The sequence below is a fragment of the Camelus bactrianus genome, chromosome 11, assembly GCF_048773025.1.
Source record: "Camelus bactrianus isolate YW-2024 breed Bactrian camel chromosome 11, ASM4877302v1, whole genome shotgun sequence".
Classification (NCBI taxonomy): Eukaryota; Metazoa; Chordata; class Mammalia; order Artiodactyla; family Camelidae; genus Camelus; species Camelus bactrianus.
Window position 1 is genome coordinate 24570863 of NC_133549.1, and position 19963 is coordinate 24590825.

The 19963-nt window shown below is 53.6% G+C and overlaps 1 protein-coding gene across 50 annotated transcripts in view; it reads right to left on the reverse strand.

Annotated features, from left to right (window-relative positions):
• The window catches only part of LOC105075214 (scavenger receptor cysteine-rich domain-containing protein DMBT1-like), a 72523-nt gene that overhangs the window by 14653 nt on the left and 37907 nt on the right, over positions 1–19963 (reverse strand). For 35 of the 50 annotated variants that reach the window (XM_074373476.1, XM_074373461.1, XM_074373475.1 and 32 more), the window contains 14 exons: positions 17711–18034; positions 16920–16949; positions 16295–16324; positions 14479–14508; positions 12846–13169; positions 11226–11255; positions 10370–10411; positions 9322–9645; positions 6923–7246; positions 6126–6155; positions 5501–5530; positions 3195–3518; positions 2732–2758; positions 2096–2128 (listed from right to left, as the gene is read on the reverse strand). In XM_074373476.1, coding sequence (XP_074229577.1) covers positions 2096–2128; positions 2732–2758; positions 3195–3518; positions 5501–5530; positions 6126–6155; positions 6923–7246; positions 9322–9645; positions 10370–10411; positions 11226–11255; positions 12846–13169; positions 14479–14508; positions 16295–16324; positions 16920–16949; positions 17711–18034 — 1902 coding nt within the window. The remainder of the gene's footprint in view (positions 1–2095; positions 2129–2731; positions 2759–3194; positions 3519–5500; positions 5531–6125; positions 6156–6922; positions 7247–9321; positions 9646–10369; positions 10412–11225; positions 11256–12845; positions 13170–14478; positions 14509–16294; positions 16325–16919; positions 16950–17710; positions 18035–19963) is intronic. The other 15 variants (XM_074373489.1, XM_074373484.1, XM_074373447.1 and 12 more) reach the window with 14 other exon arrangements.

Genomic DNA, 19963 nt, shown 5'->3' on the forward strand with positions numbered 1-19963 from the left:
TCCAGCTTTCACTTGTAGCGGGTCAGAGGTGGGCCTTCCATGAGCGACATCATGCAATACTTGAGCAAAAGACTCCAGCATCTTTGGAGTGGGCACAATTATGGGAGAACTAGCCTTGGTTCCGGCACTGCCAGAGCGTAGATTCCCTGAGCACTCAACATCATCCAAAGTGATGGGGCCAGAGCCAGAGCCAAAAATAGGCATTTCCTGGGGCTGACACTGCCTGTCCACAGCCTAGCTGCCTGAAGACTACCTGGGCATCCTGAATGCCCCAGTTATCATCACAGATTCTTCCCCCACTGGCCATCACAGTGAATTTCCACGTGCCCGGCACATACGGGACAGGAGGAGGAGTTCCCACTAACTAATCTCAAGCTGGCATCTGAAAGACTCATGTTGTGAAAGGTGATGGCCTTGCCTCACAGCAAATCCCAAAGGCCAATCAATAACCCCTAGGTCTTTCCTCATCCCCAGGGTCACCAAACAGCACTGAAGAGGGTACAAATCCTACGTGATCCACCTGGAAGAAGCCCCAGCATCACAGAGCCCAGACTCCCTCACCCTCGGCTGCGCAGGTGTTGGCTCAGCAAGGTGAGTCACTAGGACCCCCAGGGTGCTGGTGGCAAACCCAGGGCCAGGGTGTGTCCCCTCTTCTCCCCCCCTTGCTGCCTTGTATTGCCCAGATAAGGACAATGGGCAACACGTCCCTGAAGCCCTTCTCTAGTTTCACACGGGGACGGTAACACATGCTGCTTGACAAGAAGCAGTGCAAAGAGGGGGGGGTCAGAAACAAGGTTTCTGCCACAGAAGGCCGGGGCTTGCATCTTGGCTCTGCCTTTATCAGCTCCGTGATCCTGAGCAAGTTACTTAACCTCTCTGCCTCAGTTTCTTCATCTGAAAAACGGGAGTGATCATGATCAGATTCTGATAGATGTTAAATGAGATAATACATGTAAACCCTTAGAACAGTGCCCAGCGTGTAACAAGCACCCAACAATGTTAGCTATTATTATTTACCAGAGAGTGATAGTGTGCATTCAAACTTTTTGTTGGTTAGTTTATTTTAATAGACCACTTAAAAATATATATGTACTCCTCAGTAGTGATCTAAATTAAAACTGTTTTTCCTCATTCATAACTCTTATTTTTTCCAAAGTTTAGAACTTTATGATTTGTAGTATATTCAGAGCTCTGCAATCAGCATCACAGTCAATTTTAGAGCATTTTCATCACTCCAAAGAGAATCCCTGTGCCCAACAGCAGGCACTTTCCATTTTCCCCCAAAACCCCCAGCCTTAGGCAACCACTAATCCACTGTCTGTATAGATTTGTCTATTCTGGACATTTCATATAAATGGAATCATACAATATGTGGTCTTTTGTGACTGGTTTCTTTCACTGAGCATAATCTTTTCAACGTTCCTCTGTTTTGTAGCATGTATGCACGTGTACCAGGACTTCACGTCTTTTTATTGCCAAGTAATATTCCACTGCATGGATATACCATATTCTGTTTGTCCATTCACCATAATGAACATTCAGGCTGTTTCCACTTTCGGGCCATTAGGAATAATGCTGCTACCCACGAACATCTGTATGTAAGTTTCTGTGCAGACGTATGCTTTCCTTCCTCCTGAGTATATGTCTACTAGTAGAATAGCTGGGACATAACTTTCTGAGGAACCACCAGGCTTCATCTCAAACTGCATGCTCCATTTTACATTCCCACTAGCAGTGGATGAGGGTTCTGATTTCTCCATGTCCTCAGCAACACTTATTATTATCTGACTCCAGGAAATAAAGGCCATGAAGTCTATTCTTTTAAGAACCACTTACCTCATTCACTTCAAAGAAGGGGAAGGAGATTTCCTTAATTAAAACAAAAGTCCTCTCGGGGACAGGGGAGATGTGAAGGTTGAGCGTGTGCAAGCTCTGTGTTGGCCCTGGGTGGGGGCAAGGGTGGAGAGGGAGCCAGGGGGGTGGGGTGTGCAGGTACAGGTGGGCATTGTGGGTGTAGGCACCACTTCATGGACAGCCAAGCATGGGGATGAGAAACCCGTGCCCTACAGCTCAGGAGGGAAAATGTGACACTTACTCTCTGTGGTGGTAGTTGATGGACCCAGGACATCTAGAAAGAAAATGAAGCAGTGTTAGGATATTGTTGGATAATTCTTTAATTCCATGGTCGATAGAGAAACTAAATCCTTTTTCTTTCTGCAGGACTTCTCAGAGCCTTGACCTTTCCCACTTATACTGTGGCGGTCCAAATGGGCTGGAGTACACAGCACTTCCCAACATATTTGGCACTAGATATGTTTGCTGTGCCATGAAGATCATTTTGGGGATTGCTCTCAACGTGAGGGAATCCTTTAACAGACAAACATTTGCAAGAGTGCCACTTGGCCATGTCAGTAACATGGTCACAGTGCTCCACGGGACGACTGCGATAGTTATTGTCATCCAAAATGACCAGGGGAACAAATCCTGTTCCCCCACAAGGTCCCTTAAGGAACAGAGGCAGCAGGTGATGACAGGAGACCAGAAGGGCCCTCCAGGCAGAGCTGAGCGACAGCCAGGGTCCTGGGAGCTCAGCTGGTCACCGAAACAAATTCCAGAGTCCTCCCAGGGACACCCCTCCCCAGGAGGGGCCTGCCCTCCTCCTTCTCCTTCTGGGGACTGAGAGGGGGGATTGCAGAGAGGAATCTTGCTGGGTTGCTCTGCAGGGACGCACCTCCGACGGTAGGATCGATTTGTGGACCTGCAAGAAAGAGGACACAGGGTCAGCCTGGGCACCCATGATGTGCTGCAGTGAACCCTTCAGGCTCCTGAGAGAGATGCTGAGGGCCCGCCCCTCCCTGGCCGGAGAAGAGCGATCTGGGACTTGTCCAGGAGAGCTGAATATTAAATGTCAACCTCACATATTAGTCTCCACACACACACACACACACAAAAGGTTTTGGGGGAATTCATTCTTACAACCTTAGTGTCCATTGCACCCTTGTCTGCTCCAGGGGCCGCTGAGAAAGTGATACTTCAGACACATGAAACCCAGGGATGCCACTGTAACCACTGATGCCATTAGGAAATTACTCATCTTTCAGGGACACTCAGGATAACGAGAGCCCTGGGCAAAGAAGAGCAGTTTTTTGGAGAAAATCACACTAAAACAGAGGTTCAAAGCCTTGGAAGCCCACCTGTGCAGATGACCCCAGCATCCTCGTAGTGCCTACAGTTGTGGGTGTTCCAGGGGTTGCGGGGGCAGCTCCACAGGTAAGTCTCATTTCCTGAGCACTGCAGCTCATCCAGGACAATTGGCCCTGAGCCCTGGCCGAACCGGGCATTTCCTGGGGCCGACGTGGCCCAACCACAGCCCAGCTGCCTGCAGACCACGTTGGCATCGTTGATGTCCCAGCTGTCGTCACACACGGTGCCCCAGGAGCCTTGGTACAGGACCTCCACTCGGCCTTGGCACCTGTCACTTCCATTCACCAGCCTTAGCGCTAAACCAGAATCAGATCCTGGAAAGAGATAGGAAAATTGACTCTCTTCTGTGTCTCCTGAAGGAAGTCGTCGTGAGGTCTGAGTGAGATTCAGAATTCTTTCAGGGAAAGACTTCTGGGTTCTGGTTAAGGTTCTGCAGCAAGAGGATCTGATCCAAGCCTGTTCATCACATTTTATCCCCAAGAAGCCATTTTACAGACTCCTTGGGTGGGGGCAGACCTACACATGATTTCTAACTGGAGCCCCTCAAAGCCAGAAATTCAGTTGCTGAACCCAGCCTTGGGATGCAGCTGGGAAGAAGGGAAGCCCACAGCCTGCATCCCCAGGGGCCACTGGGATGGACTGAGCCCCTGAGGGAGCAGACCACCAGAGACAGCTTCCCAGCCCCACCAAGGTGCCACCTTGGACTGTTCACCCCTACAAGGGACCTGCTCCATCGGACCTGAGGTTGTCCTGAAGACTACCTTTCCACTGAGCACCTCTTCATGTTACTTTCAAACCTGAAGCTGACCCTTAAACTTGAACAAACCATGGACGTACTGAATGTCATCCGAGCACAAGGAGATGGCTGGGGAGAGGGAAACAATTGCCAGCAGGCTGCTGAAGTTCCCTCCAGAGACAAACAAGACAATTTCCCCTAACAGACAACCCAACCCAAAAACGAGCAGAAGACCTAAACAAGCAATTCTCCAAGGAAGACATATAAATGATCAATAGGCACATGAAAAAATGCTCAATATCACTAATTATCAGAGAAATGCAAATCAAAACTACAATGAGGTATCACCTCACACCAGTCAGAATGGCCATCATTCAAAAGTCCACAAATGACAAATGCTGGAGAGGCTGTGGAGAAAAGGGAACCCTCCTCACTGCTGGTGGGAATGCAGTTTGGTGCAGCCACTGTGGAAAACAGTATGGAAATTCCTCAAAAGACTAGGAATAGACTTACCATAGGACCCAGTAATCCTGCTCCTGGGCATATATCCAGAAGGAACCCTACTTCAAAATGACACCTGCACCCCAATATTCATAGCAGCACTATTTACAATAGCCAAGACATGGAAACAGCCTAAATGTCCATCGACAGATGACTGGATAAAGAAGAGGTGGTATATTTATACAATGGAACACTATTCAGCCATAAAAACCGACAACATAACACCATTTGCAGCAACATGGATGCTCCTGGAGAATGTCATTCTAAGTGAAGTAAGCCAGAAAGAGAAAGAAAAATACCATATGAGATCGCTTATATGTGGAATCTAAAAAAAAAAAAAAAGTCACAAATCAAAAACAGAAACAGACTCATAGACATACAATACAAATTTGTGGTTGCCAAGGGGGCAGGGGGTGGGAAGTGACAGACTGAGATTTGAAAATGTAGAATAGATAAACAAGATTATACTGTATAGCACAGGGAAATATATATGAGATCTTGCGGTAGCTCACAGAGAAAAAAATGTGACAATGAATATATGTATGTTCATGTATAACTGAAAAATTGTGCTCTACACTGGAATTTGACACAACATTGTAAAATGACTATAACTCAATAAAAAAATTGTTAAAAAAAAAAAGACAATTTCCCCTAGTAGGATGCAGAATTGTGGCTGGCAACTAGCATACGCAGGAAGCAAGCTGACAATCAATCCAAAAACATATGAAAGAGGGGATAAGATCATTTGGAACTTCTGGATCCAGCTGTACCTGAAAACAGAACTACCGCTCAATGTCTAGATAGGTAAGCCTTTGCACCCCCTGTAGCTTAAGGCAGTATCAATTCGGGGCCTATCACTTGCAAACCAAAATGTCTTGACTAATATGCACCATAGCTGGTAGGTAAAAGCCATCCATATTTCTGGTAAGTGAAGGCAACCCTCTACATTGGTTGAGGCTGTGAGCTCAGAGGCCCAACCCAAGGTTCAGGCATTGCACCCAGGCCTGTTGACTGGAACACTGAACACTGATACTTTGGCAGGATTCCAGTGATGCTTACCATGGGTAGGAGTTGTTGTGTCCCACCAATCTGGAGGGAAAACAGCAGAATCAGAAAGGAGATCTACAGAATCAAGGTTGGCCTAATGACCTATAACTGGGGTCTGAGACAGTGGGGACTGAGGAGCTCCACTGTCTGGGGGAGAAAGGGCCCTTTCCTGAGAGTTTGCAGTGAGCCCAAACCATGCCCTCGAATGTCCACAACAAGGGCCATGAGCTGGTACAATCCCCCAAGAGCAACGTCTGGGCTCTCCTGACTGAGCGCTGTCCAGTAAAAGCATGGCCTCGACTCTGCAGGACATGATGAAGATCTGTTCTCTCCTCACAGAGAACTCTTGGTCCAGATAAGGCTTGCAAGTCCAAATGGCCCCAGGACAGACCCCCACTGTCACCCTACTCTCAGTGGGGAACACTGTGTCGCTGTAAAGCCCTTATCTCGCTGAGCCAGCTCAGAGGACCCATGTGACAGGGGCTCATCTGGAACCATCCACAGGATCTAGAGCGACCTAGGAAGGTACTGAGAGGTGGAGATCCTCCACACACCCCTCTCAGGACTACTGGTTGGGGCTGTTGAGGTGACTGGGGAGAGAGAAGACACCCCGAAGACTGGAGGCAGCAGGACTCACCTGGCCTGAGTGTGGGCTGGGGCTGGACAGCTGTGAGGAGAGAAGGCATATCAGACACTTGCACACAAGTGGCCCAACAGGAGCAAAGGGGATGATATTGAGCAGGTGAGCTGCTCAGTTCTTCGTGTCCCCAGTCATGGAGGGTGGGGCCCTGCCAGCCACACCCCTGCAGAGATGCTCCTTGTGAAATGTCCTGGCAGACCAGCGTCCATTATTTCCATGTCAGAGTGACAAACTCCATGTCTAGGTGACCACGTTGCCCCTAACCCATCATCAGTCTCCCTGATGTTACTGGTCCACTGAGGCACAAGACCGAGGAGTCCAGCCCCTGGCCCAGATCCCATGTGTGATCTCTGAGAACCGACCACAGGTGATGACAAGGCTGTGTCTGGCGGGCCGTGTAGGGGCCACTGCCCTGCACACAGCAGACCATGTGCCAACATGCATCTCTGTGATCTGGAGGGGCCTTCATTCCAGACTCAGGAACAAACCCTGGGACATCTACAGTCCTTTCCCATGACCACCATTCAAAGACCCTGTACAGAAATTTCCTCCTTTGCTTCTGGCTGGCACTGTCACAGTGGAGAATCACGGCTTAAGTGTTAATTTCAGTTTCTATCTTTGTTATCATTCACTATCATGATACCTGGTGGCTTGACCAAAATTATAATAACTGAAGAAAAGAGTTAAGGAGATTTCAGGGAAAACAGAGGTGTAGAAAAAGCTTTGAGAAGACATCACAATGGAAGGGGAAAACACACCCTAGGAGAGGGACACCCAAATTCTTTGAGGCTCACCTGAGCAAATGACACCAGCATCTTCCTGGTGCCCACAGTTATGGGTGTTCCAGCCACTGTTGGGGCAGCTCCACAGGAAGGTCTCATTCCCTGAGCACCGTAGTTCATCCAGAAGAATAGGCCCAGAGCCCTGACCAAACCAGGCATTTCCTGGGGCTGACACGGCCGAACCACAGCTCAGCTGACTGCAGACCACGTTGGCATCGTTGATGTCCCAGCTGTCGTCACACACGGTTCCCCAGGAGCCTCGATACAGGACCTCCACTCGGCCCTGACACCTGTCACCTCCGTTCACCAGCCTCATAGCCAAACCCGATACGGTCTCTACAGGGCAACATAAGACCCCACGTCATGTCTTTCTTCAGGGCACAGATCTAAGGCAAGTACCAGACTCAGGAGACTTCCTGATGGCAACTCTCCCTCAGACTCCCTAAAGGGAGTCACCTTTTATAAGCCCAGGAGCTCATCGTCATCACAGAGGGAGGAGCAGAGACATCCTGTTCTGCCCGTGTCTCGGGTTACTCACATGCGGGATGCAGCCCATAAGTCCAAAAAGAGGTGAGCAGGAAGGGACCCCCACCCACCCCAGACACACCCAGGCTGCAGCACCACAGCTACCGGGGGAAGGCCACCATCCCTCTACTTTACAGCTTGGTGGCTCCTGGGTGCTTCTGCACAGGTTCTGGCAGAGCTCCTGGAGAGGATGGGACCCGGCCAGACAGGAGCAGGTCGGGCAGTTTCACCCACTGCCCCGGACAGCCTTCCATGGCCTGAGAGACCTGCAGAGGTCCCAGCAGCACTGAGAGGCATCCAGGATCTACACTGACTCCACACTCCCCACCCACAGAGGATGTCTGCTGAGCATCTGACTAGAACTCTACTGGTCACATAGTGGACTGGCCCGCAATGACCAGACCGCCGCTTGCACTGTGCGTGCCCTGAGTCAGCCTCCCACTCAGCTGGTTCACCTGGGACAAGGGCCCCGTCTGAGGTCCACAAGCTCCCTCCACCTCTCTGAGTCTGCATGTTCGCTTTTTCATCAGAAAACCTTTGCTACCTCCCTTGCATGAGCTAAGGGCCCACCGGCACATTTGAGGGGCTACTCAGATGCTGGAGCCAATACAGGTTCCTGGAACCCAGAGCACTAAGGTCATTCATGATCCGCCCTCCCCTGGGCGCTCTTCGTGTCACTTCTGCATGCACATATGGCCCCGTGGAGTCTGCAGTGTGGCTCAGATGGGGGACACAGGGACTCAGGCCTGCAATCACATCCCACCGACAGACGGTCGGTGGTGCCCATGTTCCTACCCCCACAAAGCTCTCCCTGCCAGGACTGTAATGGGACCAAAGGCAGGAGGACACCTTTCAGCTTCTCTGAACCTGAAGCCAGCCTTCTTTGGGAGCGCATCGAGCAGAGGATGACAACTTAGCTGGAAGAATGGGGAGAAGGGAGTGTTGGAAATCCCAAGCCCAGGTAAGAAGCACCAGAGGGAGACTCAGGGATGGAGGGGAAAATAATGGTCCCCATCATGTTCTGCAAAGTGCTGTGTTTCCTCTACAGTGGGGGGAATGGGGGCGGGTGGGCAGGGTATACAGGGACATCCCGAGGAAGGTCATCAGAGACTCACCTGGCCAGGCAGTGGTCTCGGGCATAGGACCAGTGAGGAGAAGGAAAGTCAGACAACAAGCACACAGGGGACCCACTGGAATCGACACAGATGACACTATGCATATACATATGGAGCTGATACTCCTCATGGGTCCAAAGCATGCATGGTGTAAGGGCCCGCTGCGGGTGTCTCAGTCCTCTAGGGGGCTACTCCTTCAGTCTCACAACCTGAGCAGCCCAGCACCTGAGCCTCTGCAGCAGGAGACCGCCAGAGACAGCTTCCCAGCCCCACCAAGGTGCCACCTTGGACCGTTCACCCCTCCAAGGGACCCGCTCCGTCGGCCCCGAGGCTGTCCTGAAGACTACCTTTCCACTGAGCATGTAACTCATGTCACTGTCAATCCTAAAGCCTACCCTGCATCTGGAACAAGCATGGACCTACTGAGTGTCATCTGAGCACAGGGAGATGGCTGGGAGGAAGGCGACAATTGCCAGCAGTCTGCTAAGAGTCCCTCCAAGACTTATCAGCTGAAGTACAGAGACAAATACACGCTTTCCCCTAGTAGAACGTACAACCGTCGCTGGCGACTGTCCCGTGAAGGAAACAAGCGCACAGTCCAATTTGCCAACCTCATACCTGGTGGCTTGGCCAAAGCTAACACTAATTCTATGCAAAGAGCTAAAGAGATTTCAGGGAAGACAGAAATGCAGAAACAGCCTTGAGAAGGTGTCAGAATGGAAAGGGTAATCATACCCCAAGAGGGGGACACCCAGCTCCTTTGAGGCTCACCTGAGCAGATGACACCAGCATCCTCCTGGTGCCCACAGTTGTGGCTGTTCCAGCCCCTGTGGGGGCAGCTCCACAGGGAGGACTCATTCCCTGAGCAGCCCACATCATCCAGGACAATCAGACCTGAACCCTGACCGAACCGGGCACTTCCTGGGGCCGACGTGGCCCAACCACAGCCCAGCTGCCTACAGACCACGTTGGCATCGTTGATGTCCCAGCTGTCGTCACACACGGTGCCCCAGGAGCCTCGATACAGGACCTCCACTCGGCCCTGACACCTGGCACTTCCGTTCACCAGCCTCAGGGCCAAACCAGAATCAGACCCTAGAGGGCAACACAGGACCCCAAGTCATGTCTCTCTTTTGGGCACAGGTCGAAGGCAGGTTACAGACCAAGGAGACTTCCTGATGGCAACTCTCCCTCCCGCTCCCTAAAGGGAGTCACCATTTTACAAGCCCAGGAGCTCATCGTCATCACAGGGGGAGGAGCAGAGACATCCTGTTCTGCCCGTGTCTCGGGGTGCTCACATGTAGGGATGCAGCCCACAGTCCAAAAAGAGGTGAGCAGGAAGGGACCCGGACACACCCAGGCTGCAGCACCACAGCTACCGGGGAAAGGCCAAGACCGTCCCCCTGCTTGGCAGCTTGGTGGCTCCTGGGTGCTTCTCCCCGGGTTCTGGCAGAGCTCCTGGGGATGATGGGACCCGGCCAGATAGGAGCAGGTCGGGCAGTTTCACCCCCTCCCTGGACAGCCGTCCATGGCCTGAGAGACCTGCAGAGGACCCGGCAGCACTGAGAGGCAGCCAGGACGTACACTGACACACCCCCACCTCCCAGAGGATGTCTGCTGAGCATCTGGACTCCACTGGTCACCTAGTGGACTCGCCCACTAAGACCTGACCTTGCATCTGGCCTTCACGGACTCTTGTCTCACTCACAGGGACAAGGATAACAAAAGCCACACCCTGAGCCTTCTCGTGTCCCATTCAAACCCAACCTGTATCCAGCAGCAGAGAGCGAGCCCCACAGAGGTGGACAGGGACAGTTACCTGTTGGTAATGGAGCAGGCAAGGATGTGACCGGTGGGGGTTCTGGAAGGGGCAACCAAGAAAGGTCGGGGTTACACATCACAGGAAGGAAGCTCCGGGAGAGTCTGCAGCGGCACCAGGACTGTTCCCCACCCGGATGTCGCCGCTTCCCTGGGCGTGCCCTGAGCCAGCCTCCCGCTCAGCTGGTACACCTGGGACAAGGGCCCCGTCTGAGGTCCACCAGCTGCCTCCACCTCTCTGAGTCTGCATGTTCGCTTTTTCATCAGAAAACCTTTGCTGCCTCCCTTGCATGAGCCACGGGCCCACTGGCACATCCGAGGGGCTGCCCAGAGGCCGGAGACATTCCGGGGTCCTGGAACCCAGAGCACTAAGGTCACTCACCACCCGCCCTCCACTGGGCGCTCTCCCTGTCACTTTTGGGTGCACATGTGGCCCCGTGGAGTCTGCGGTGTGGCCCAGATGGGGGACGCAGGGACTCGGGCCTGCTGTCACGTCCTACCGACAGACGGTCGGTGGTTACCGTGTTCCCTCTCCACAAAGCTCTCCCCTGCCAGGACTGCAATGGGGCCAAAGGTAGGAGGACACCTTCCGGCTTCTCTGAACCTGCAGCCAGCCTTCTGTGGGAGAGCATCCAGCAGAGGATGACAACTTAGATGGATGAATAGGGAGAAGGGAGCGTTGGAAATCCCACGTCCAGTTACGAAGCACTAGCTGCCGGGAGACTCAGGGATGGAGGGGAAAACAGTGTGTCCCCACCGGGTTCTGCAAAGTGCTGTGTTTCCCCTACAGTAGGGGGAACGGGGGCGGGTGGGCAGGGAGTAGAGGGACATCCCGAGGAAGGTCATCGGAGACTCACCTGGCCAGGCAGTGGTCTGGGGCTGAGCACCTGTGAGGAGGAGAAGGAAAGTCAGACACCAAGCACACAGGGGACCCACTGGAGTCCACATAGACGACACTCTGCATATGCACATGGAGCTGATGCTCCTTGTGGGTCCTCAGCGTGGGCGGTGTCAGGGCCCACTGCGGGTGTCTCAGTCCTCTGGGGGCTCCTCCTTCGGTCTCACGTCCTGTGCCTGCCTCCCTGGGCCTGGGGGATTACCCTCCAGAACAGGTCAGCCGCTGCCATGCCTGGGACAGGCCACCAAAGCCACCAGTTAACTTTTCGGGGGAACAGCAAGAAAGCTCCAGCAGTCAGTGTAGAAAGTGCCCAAATCCAGCCCAGGTGCCATGATTCTCAGACCGATCAAGGCGCCCCCCCCAGCGTTCCTGCCTGGCGGCCAGCTCCAACCCCAACGTCCCAGCAGGCTCATTAGTTTTCCACACAGAGCCACCCCTCCCCACACCCTCCTCCCTACCCCCATCCACTCAACTAGTGGTCACCCGCTCACACATTCATCATTTATGCTTGAAACCTATTGTCTGGGGCAGCTGTGACAGGACCCAAATTCACAAGCTGTCGAGGGCTGAGAGCAGTACATTTCCAACCACTTCCCTAAGGATGGGCCTTGAGGAGGGAGCCCCAGACAACAGCAGTGTGGCCTGAGAAGGCCATCCTGCTGGAAAGGAAGGCTCAGGGAGGTGGAGGCTCTAGATCGCTCCCTCTGCCATTGTTGCCCCAAGGCAACGTGGGTGACACTTGGACGAAACGGGAGGGGAGGGCACCTTGATTCTCCCCCGGATGTTGCACTCCCGGGGCCAGCTGCCCGCAGGACAGTCGGGGGGTAGGGATGCCTGGGAGCGGCTTCAGGGGGGCCCTGGAGTGGGAAGTACGTGTATCTCAGCGAAGATCACCCCAGATGCTTGCAGCGACATCTTTGAGGCCCACCTGAGCACATGGCACTGGCGTCCTCCAAGGCCCCACATTGGGTGTGTTCCAGGAGATGTGGGGGCAGCTCCACAGGTAGGTCTCACGGCCTGAGCAGCCCAGGACCTGAGCCTCTGCAGCAGGAGACCGCCAGAGACAGCTTCCCAGCCCCACCAAGGTGCCACCTTGGACCGTTCACCCCTCCAAGGGACCCGCTCCGTCGGCCCCGAGGCTGTCCCGAAGACTACCTTTCCACTGAGCACGTAACTCATGTCACTGTCAATCCTACAGCCTACCCTGCATCTGGAACAAGCATGGACCTACTGAGTGTCATCTGAGCACAGGGAGATGGCTGGGAGGAAGGCGACAATTGCCAGCAGGCTGCTAACAGTCCCTCCAGGACTTCTCAGCTGAAGAACAGAGACAAATACACGCTTTCCCCTAGTAGAACGTACAACCGTCGCTGGCGACTGTCCCGTGAAGGAAGCAAGCGCACAGTCTCATTCGCCATCCTCATACCTGGTGGCTTGGCCAAAGCTAATACTAATGCTGAGCAAAGGTCTACGGAGATTTCAGGGAAAACAGAAATGTAGAAAAAGCCTTGAGAGTGTGTCAGAATGGAAGGGGAAACCATACCCCCGGAGGGGGACACCCAGCTCCTTTGAGGCTCACCTGAGCAGATGACACCAGCATCCTCCTGGTGCCCACAGTTGTGGCTGTTCCAGCCCCTGTGGGGGCAGCTCCACAGGGAGGTCTCATACCCAGAGCAGCCCACGTCATCCAGGACAATCGGCCCTGAACCCTGACCGAACCGGGCACTTCCTGGGGCTGACGTGGCCCAACCACAGCCCAGCTGCCTGCAGACCACGTTGGCATCGTTCACGTCCCAGCTGTCGTCACACACGGTGCCCCAGGAGCCTCGATACAGGACCTCCACTCGGCCCTGACACCTGGCACCTCCGTTCACCAGCCTCAGAGCCAAGCCCGATTCGGTCTCTAGAGGGCAACACAGGACCCCAAGTCATGTCTCTCTTTTGGGCACTGGTCGAAGGCAGGCTGCAGACTCAAGAGACTTCCTGATGGCAACTCTGCACCCCACTCCCTAAAGGGAGTCACCTCTCTATAAGCCCAGGAGCTCATCGTCGTCACAGGGGGAGGAGCAGAGACACCCTGTTTTGCCCATGTCACGGGGTGCTCACATGCAGGGATGCGGCCCACAAGTCCAAAAAGAGGTGAGCAGGAAGGGATCCCCAACCCACCCAGGACACACCCAGGCTGCAGCACCACAGCTACCGGGGGAAGGACAAGACCGTCCCCCTGCTTGGCAGCTTGGTGGCTCCTGGATGCTCCTGCCCGGGTTCTGGCTGAGCCCGTGGAGATGCTGGGACCCGGCCAGACAGGAGCAGGTCGGGCACATTCCCCCCCTGTCCCGGACAGCCGTCCATTGCCTGAGAGACCTGCAGAGGACCCGGCAGCACTGAGAGGCAAACAGGACGTACGCTGACCACCACCTCCGCCCGGAGGATGTCTGCTGAGCATCTGGACCAGGACTCCGCTGGTCACCTAGAGGACCGGCCCACAGAGGCCAGACTGCCGCTTCCCTGTGCATGCGCGGAGCCAGCCTCCCGCTCAGCTGGTTCACCTGGGACAAGGGCCCCGTCTGAGGTCCACCAGCTCCCTCCACCTCTCTGAGTCTGGATGTTCCTTTCCTCATCAGAAAACTTTGCTACCTCCCTTGCATGAACCTCGGGCCCCCCGGCACATCTGAGGGGCTGCCCAGAGGCCGGAGCCAATGCGGGTTCCTGGAACCCAGAACACTAAGGTCACTCACGACCCGCCCTCCCCTGGGCGCTCTCTCTGTCACTTCTGGGTGCACATGTGGCCCCGTGGAGTCTGCGGTGTGGCCCGGATGGGGGACGCAGGGACTCGGGCCTGCTGTCACGTTCCACCGACAGACGGTCGGTGGTTACCGTGTTCCCTCTCCACAAAGCTCTCCCCTGCCAGGACTGCAATGGGGCCAAAGGTAGGAGGACACCTTCCGGCTTCTCTGAACCTGCAGCCAGCCTTCTGTGGGAGAGCATCCAGCAGAGGATGACAGCTTAGGTGGATGAATGGGGAGTAGCCGTGTTGGAAATCCCAAGTCCAGTTACGAAACCCCAGCCAGGAGACTCAGGGATGGAGGGGAAAACAGTGTGTCCCCACCGGGTTCTGCAAAGTGCTGTGTTTCCCCTACTGTGGGGGGAACGGGGGTGGGGGTGGGGCAGGGAGTAGAGGGACATCCCGAGGAAGGTCATCGGAGACTCACCTGGCCAGGCAGTGGTCTGGGGCTGAGCACCTGTGGGGAAGAGAAGGACAGTCACACACCCAGCACACAGGGGACCCACTGGAATCCACACAGATGACACTCCGCATATGCACATGGAGCTGATGCTCCTCGTGGGTCCTCAGCGTGGGCGGTGTCAGGGCCCGCTGCGGGTGTTGCAGTCCTCTGGGGGCTCCTCCTTCGGTCTCACGTCCTGTGCCTGCCTCCCTGGGCCTGGGGGCTTACCTTCCAGAATAGGAGAGCCCCTGCCATGCCTGGGACAGGCCGCCAAAGCCACCAGTTAACTTTTCGGGGGAACAGCAAGAAAGCTCCAGCAGTCAGTGTAGAAAGTGCCCAAATCCAGCCCAGGTGCAGTGATTCTGAGACCCATCAAGGCGCCTCCCCTCCCCCAGAGTTTCTGCCTGGGGGCCAGTTCCAACCCCAATGTCCCAGCAGGCTCATTAGTTTTCCACACAGAGCCACCCCCTCCCCACACCCTCCTCCCTACCCCCATCCACTCAACTAGTGTTCACCCCGCTCACACGTTCATCATTTCCGCTTCAAAATCTCTTGTCTGAGGCAGCTATGACAGGACCCCAATTCATAAGCTCTCAAGGGCTAGAGCAGTGCATTTCTAAGCGTTTCCCTAAGGATGGGCCTTGAAGAGGGAGTCCCAGGGAACATCAGTGCGGCCTGAGGAGGCCATCCTGCTGGCAAGCAAGGCTCACTTCCTCCACCCACAGGGAATTGGAGGCTCTAGATGTTTCCTTCTGCCATTGTTGCCCCAAGGCAACGTGGGTGACACTTGGACGAAACGGGAGGGGAGGGCACCTTGATTCTCCCCCGGATGTTGCACTCCCGGGGCCAGCTGCCCGCAGGACAGTCGGGGGGTAGGGATGCCTGGGAGCGGCTTCAGGGGGGCCCTGGAGTGGGAAGTACGTGTATCTCAGCGAAGATCACCCCAGATGCTTGCAGCGACATCTTTGAGGCCCACCTGAGCACATGGCACTGGCGTCCTCCAAGGCCCCACATTGGGTGTGTTCCAGGAGATGTGGGGGCAGCTCCACAGGTAGGTCTCACGGCCTGAGCAGCCCAGGACCTGAGCCTCTGCAGCAGGAGACCGCCAGAGACAGCTTCCCAGCCCCACCAAGGTGCCACCTTGGACCGTTCACCCCTCCAAGGGACCCGCTCCGTCGGCCCCGAGGCTGTCCCGAAGACTACCTTTCCACTGAGCACGTAACTCATGTCACTGTCAATCCTACAGCCTACCCTGCATCTGGAACAAGCATGGACCTACTGAGTGTCATCTGAGCACAGGGAGATGGCTGGGAGGAAGGCGACAATTGCCAGCAGGCTGCTAAGAGTCCCTCCAGAGACAAATAGACACTTTCTCCTAGTAGGAGGTAGAACTGTGGATTGTAACTATCCCATGCAGGAAGCAAGCTGACAGTGAACCCCCAAAACATAAGAAAGAGGACGTTAGAAATGTATAGTTTGACAGAACATCTTGGAACTTTTGGATCCAGCTGTACCTGGACAGAACTACCACTCAATGTCTAGATAGGTAAGCCTTTGCGCCCCCTGTAGCTTAAGGCAGTATCAATTCGGGGCCTATCACTTGCAAACGAAAATGTCTTGACTAATATGCACCATAGCTGGTAGGTAAAAGCCATCCATATTTCTGGTAAGTGAAGGCAACCCTCCACATTGGTTGAGGCTGTGAGCTCAGAGGCCCAACCCAAGGTTCAGGCATTGCACCCAGGCCTGTTGACTGGAACACTGAACACTGATACTTTGGCAGGATTCCAGTGATGCTTACCATGGGTAGGAGTTGTTGTGTCCCACCAATCTGGAGGGAAAACAGCAGAATCAGAAAGGAGATCTACAGAATCAAGGTTGGCCTAATGACCTATAACTGGGGTCTGAGACAGTGGGGACTGAGGAGCTCCACTGTCTGGGGGAGAAAGGGCCCTTTCCTGAGAGTTTGCAGTGAGCCCAAACCATGCCCTCGAATGTCCACAACAAGGGCCATGAGCTGGTACAATCCCCCAAGAGCAACGTCTGGGCTCTCCTGACTGAGCGCTGTCCAGTAAAAGCATGGCCTCGACTCTGCAGGACATGATGAAGATCTGTTCTCTCCTCACAGAGAACTCTTGGTCCAGATAAGGCTTGCAAGTCCAAATGGCCCCAGGACAGACCCCCACTGTCACCCTACTCTCAGTGGGGAACACTGTGTCGCTGTAAAGCCCTTATCTCGCTGAGCCAGCTCAGAGGACCCATGTGACAGGGGCTCATCTGGAACCATCCACAGGATCTAGAGCGACCTAGGAAGGTACTGAGAGGTGGAGATCCTCCACACACCCCTCTCAGGACTACTGGTTGGGGCTGTTGAGGTGACTGGGGAGAGAGAAGACACCCCGAAGACTGGAGGCAGCAGGACTCACCTGGCGTGAGCGTGGACTGCGGCCGGGCAGCTGTGAGGAGAGAAGGCAGATCAGACACTTGCACACAAGTGGCCCAAGGGGAGCAAAGGGGGTGATGCTGAGCAGGTGAGCTGCTCAGTCCCTCGTGTCCCCGGTCACAGAGGATGGGGCCCTGCCAGCCACACCCCTGTAGAAATGCTCCTTGTGACAGGTCCCTGCAGACCAGCGTCCGTTATTTCCATGTCAGGGTGATAAGCTCTACGTCTAGATGACCAAGTTACCCCAAGACCCATCATCAGTCTCCCGGCTGTTACCAGTCCGCTGAGGTACAAGACTGAGGAGTCCTGCTCCAGGCCCAGATCGCATGTGTGATCTGTCAGAACCGACCACAGGTGATGACAAGCCTGGGCCACGCAGGGGTCACTGCCCTGCCCACAGCAGACCTGGTGCCCACGTGCATTTCCGTGCTCTGGAAGGGGCTGCCGTCCAGACTCAGGAACCAAATCCTGGGCCATCTGCAGTCCTAGCCCATGACCTCCATTCCGAGACCCCTACAGAACTTCCCTCCTTTGCCCCTGGCTGGCACTGTCACAGGGGAGAATCACGGCTTAGGCGTCACTTTCGGTTTGGATCTTTGCTCTCATTCAGCAACCTCATACCTGGTGGCTTCGCCAAAGCTGATACTAATTCTAAGCCAAAGGCTGAGGGGCTTTCAGGGAAAACAGAAATGTAGACAAAGCCTTGAGAAGGTGTCAGAAAGGAAGGGGAAACCACACCCCAGGAGGGGGACGCCCAACTTCTTTGAAGCCCACCTGAGCAGATGACCCCAGCATCCTCGTAGTGCCTACAGTTGTGGGTGTTCCAGGGGTTGCGGGGGCAGCTCCACAGGTAAGTCTCATTTCCTGAGCACTGCAGCTCATCCAGGACAATTGGCCCTGAGCCCTGGCCGAACCGGGCATTTCCTGGGGCCGACGTGGCCCAACCACAGCCCAGCTGCCTGCAGACCACGTTGGCATCGTTGATGTCCCAGCTGTCGTCACACACGGTGCCCCAGGAGCCTTGGTACAGGACCTCCACTCGGCCTTGGCACCTGTCACTTCCATTCACCAGCCTTAGCGCTAAACCAGAATCAGATCCTGGAAAGAGATAGGAAAATTGACTCTCTTCTGTGTCTCCTGAAGGAAGTCGTCGTGAGGTCTGAGTGAGATTCAGAATTCTTTCAGGGAAAGACTTCTGGGTTCTGGTTAAGGTTCTGCAGCAAGAGGATCTGATCCAAGCCTGTTCATCACATTTTATCCCCAAGAAGCCATTTTACAGACTCCTTGGGTGGGGGCAGACCTACACATGATTTCTAACTGGAGCCCCTCAAAGCCAGAAATTCAGTTGCTGAACCCAGCCTTGGGATGCAGCTGGGAAGAAGGGAAGCCCACAGCCTGCATCCCCAGGGGCCACTGGGATGGACTGAGCCCCTGAGGGAGCAGACCACCAGAGACAGCTTCCCAGCCCCACCAAGGTGCCACCTTGGACTGTTCACCCCTACAAGGGACCTGCTCCATCGGACCTGAGGTTGTCCTGAAGACTACCTTTCCACTGAGCACCTCTTCATGTTACTTTCAAACCTGAAGCTGACCCTTAAACTTGAACAAACCATGGACGTACTGAATGTCATCCGAGCACAAGGAGATGGCTGGGGAGAGGGAAACAATTGCCAGCAGGCTGCTGAAGTTCCCTCCAGAGACAAACAAGACAATTTCCCCTAACAGACAACCCAACCCAAAAACGAGCAGAAGACCTAAACAAGCAATTCTCCAAGGAAGACATATAAATGATCAATAGGCACATGAAAAAATGCTCAATATCACTAATTATCAGAGAAATGCAAATCAAAACTACAATGAGGTATCACCTCACACCAGTCAGAATGGCCATCATTCAAAAGTCCACAAATGACAAATGCTGGAGAGGCTGTGGAGAAAAGGGAACCCTCCTCACTGCTGGTGGGAATGCAGTTTGGTGCAGCCACTGTGGAAAACAGTATGGAAATTCCTCAAAAGACTAGGAATAGACTTACCATAGGACCCAGTAATCCTGCTCCTGGGCATATATCCAGAAGGAACCCTACTTCAAAATGACACCTGCACCCCAATATTCATAGCAGCACTATTTACAATAGCCAAGACATGGAAACAGCCTAAATGTCCATCGACAGATGACTGGATAAAGAAGAGGTGGTATATTTATACAATGGAACACTATTCAGCCATAAAAACCGACAACATAACACCATTTGCAGCAACATGGATGCTCCTGGAGAATGTCATTCTAAGTGAAGTAAGCCAGAAAGAGAAAGAAAAATACCATATGAGATCGCTTATATGTGGAATCTAAAAAAAAAAAAAAAGTCACAAATCAAAAACAGAAACAGACTCATAGACATACAATACAAATTTGTGGTTGCCAAGGGGGCAGGGGGTGGGAAGTGACAGACTGAGATTTGAAAATGTAGAATAGATAAACAAGATTATACTGTATAGCACAGGGAAATATATATGAGATCTTGCGGTAGCTCACAGAGAAAAAAATGTGACAATGAATATATGTATGTTCATGTATAACTGAAAAATTGTGCTCTACACTGGAATTTGACACAACATTGTAAAATGACTATAACTCAATAAAAAAATTGTTAAAAAAAAAAAGACAATTTCCCCTAGTAGGATGCAGAATTGTGGCTGGCAACTAGCATACGCAGGAAGCAAGCTGACAATCAATCCAAAAACATATGAAAGAGGGGATAAGATCATTTGGAACTTCTGGATCCAGCTGTACCTGAAAACAGAACTACCGCTCAATGTCTAGATAGGTAAGCCTTTGCACCCCCTGTAGCTTAAGGCAGTATCAATTCGGGGCCTATCACTTGCAAACCAAAATGTCTTGACTAATATGCACCATAGCTGGTAGGTAAAAGCCATCCATATTTCTGGTAAGTGAAGGCAACCCTCTACATTGGTTGAGGCTGTGAGCTCAGAGGCCCAACCCAAGGTTCAGGCATTGCACCCAGGCCT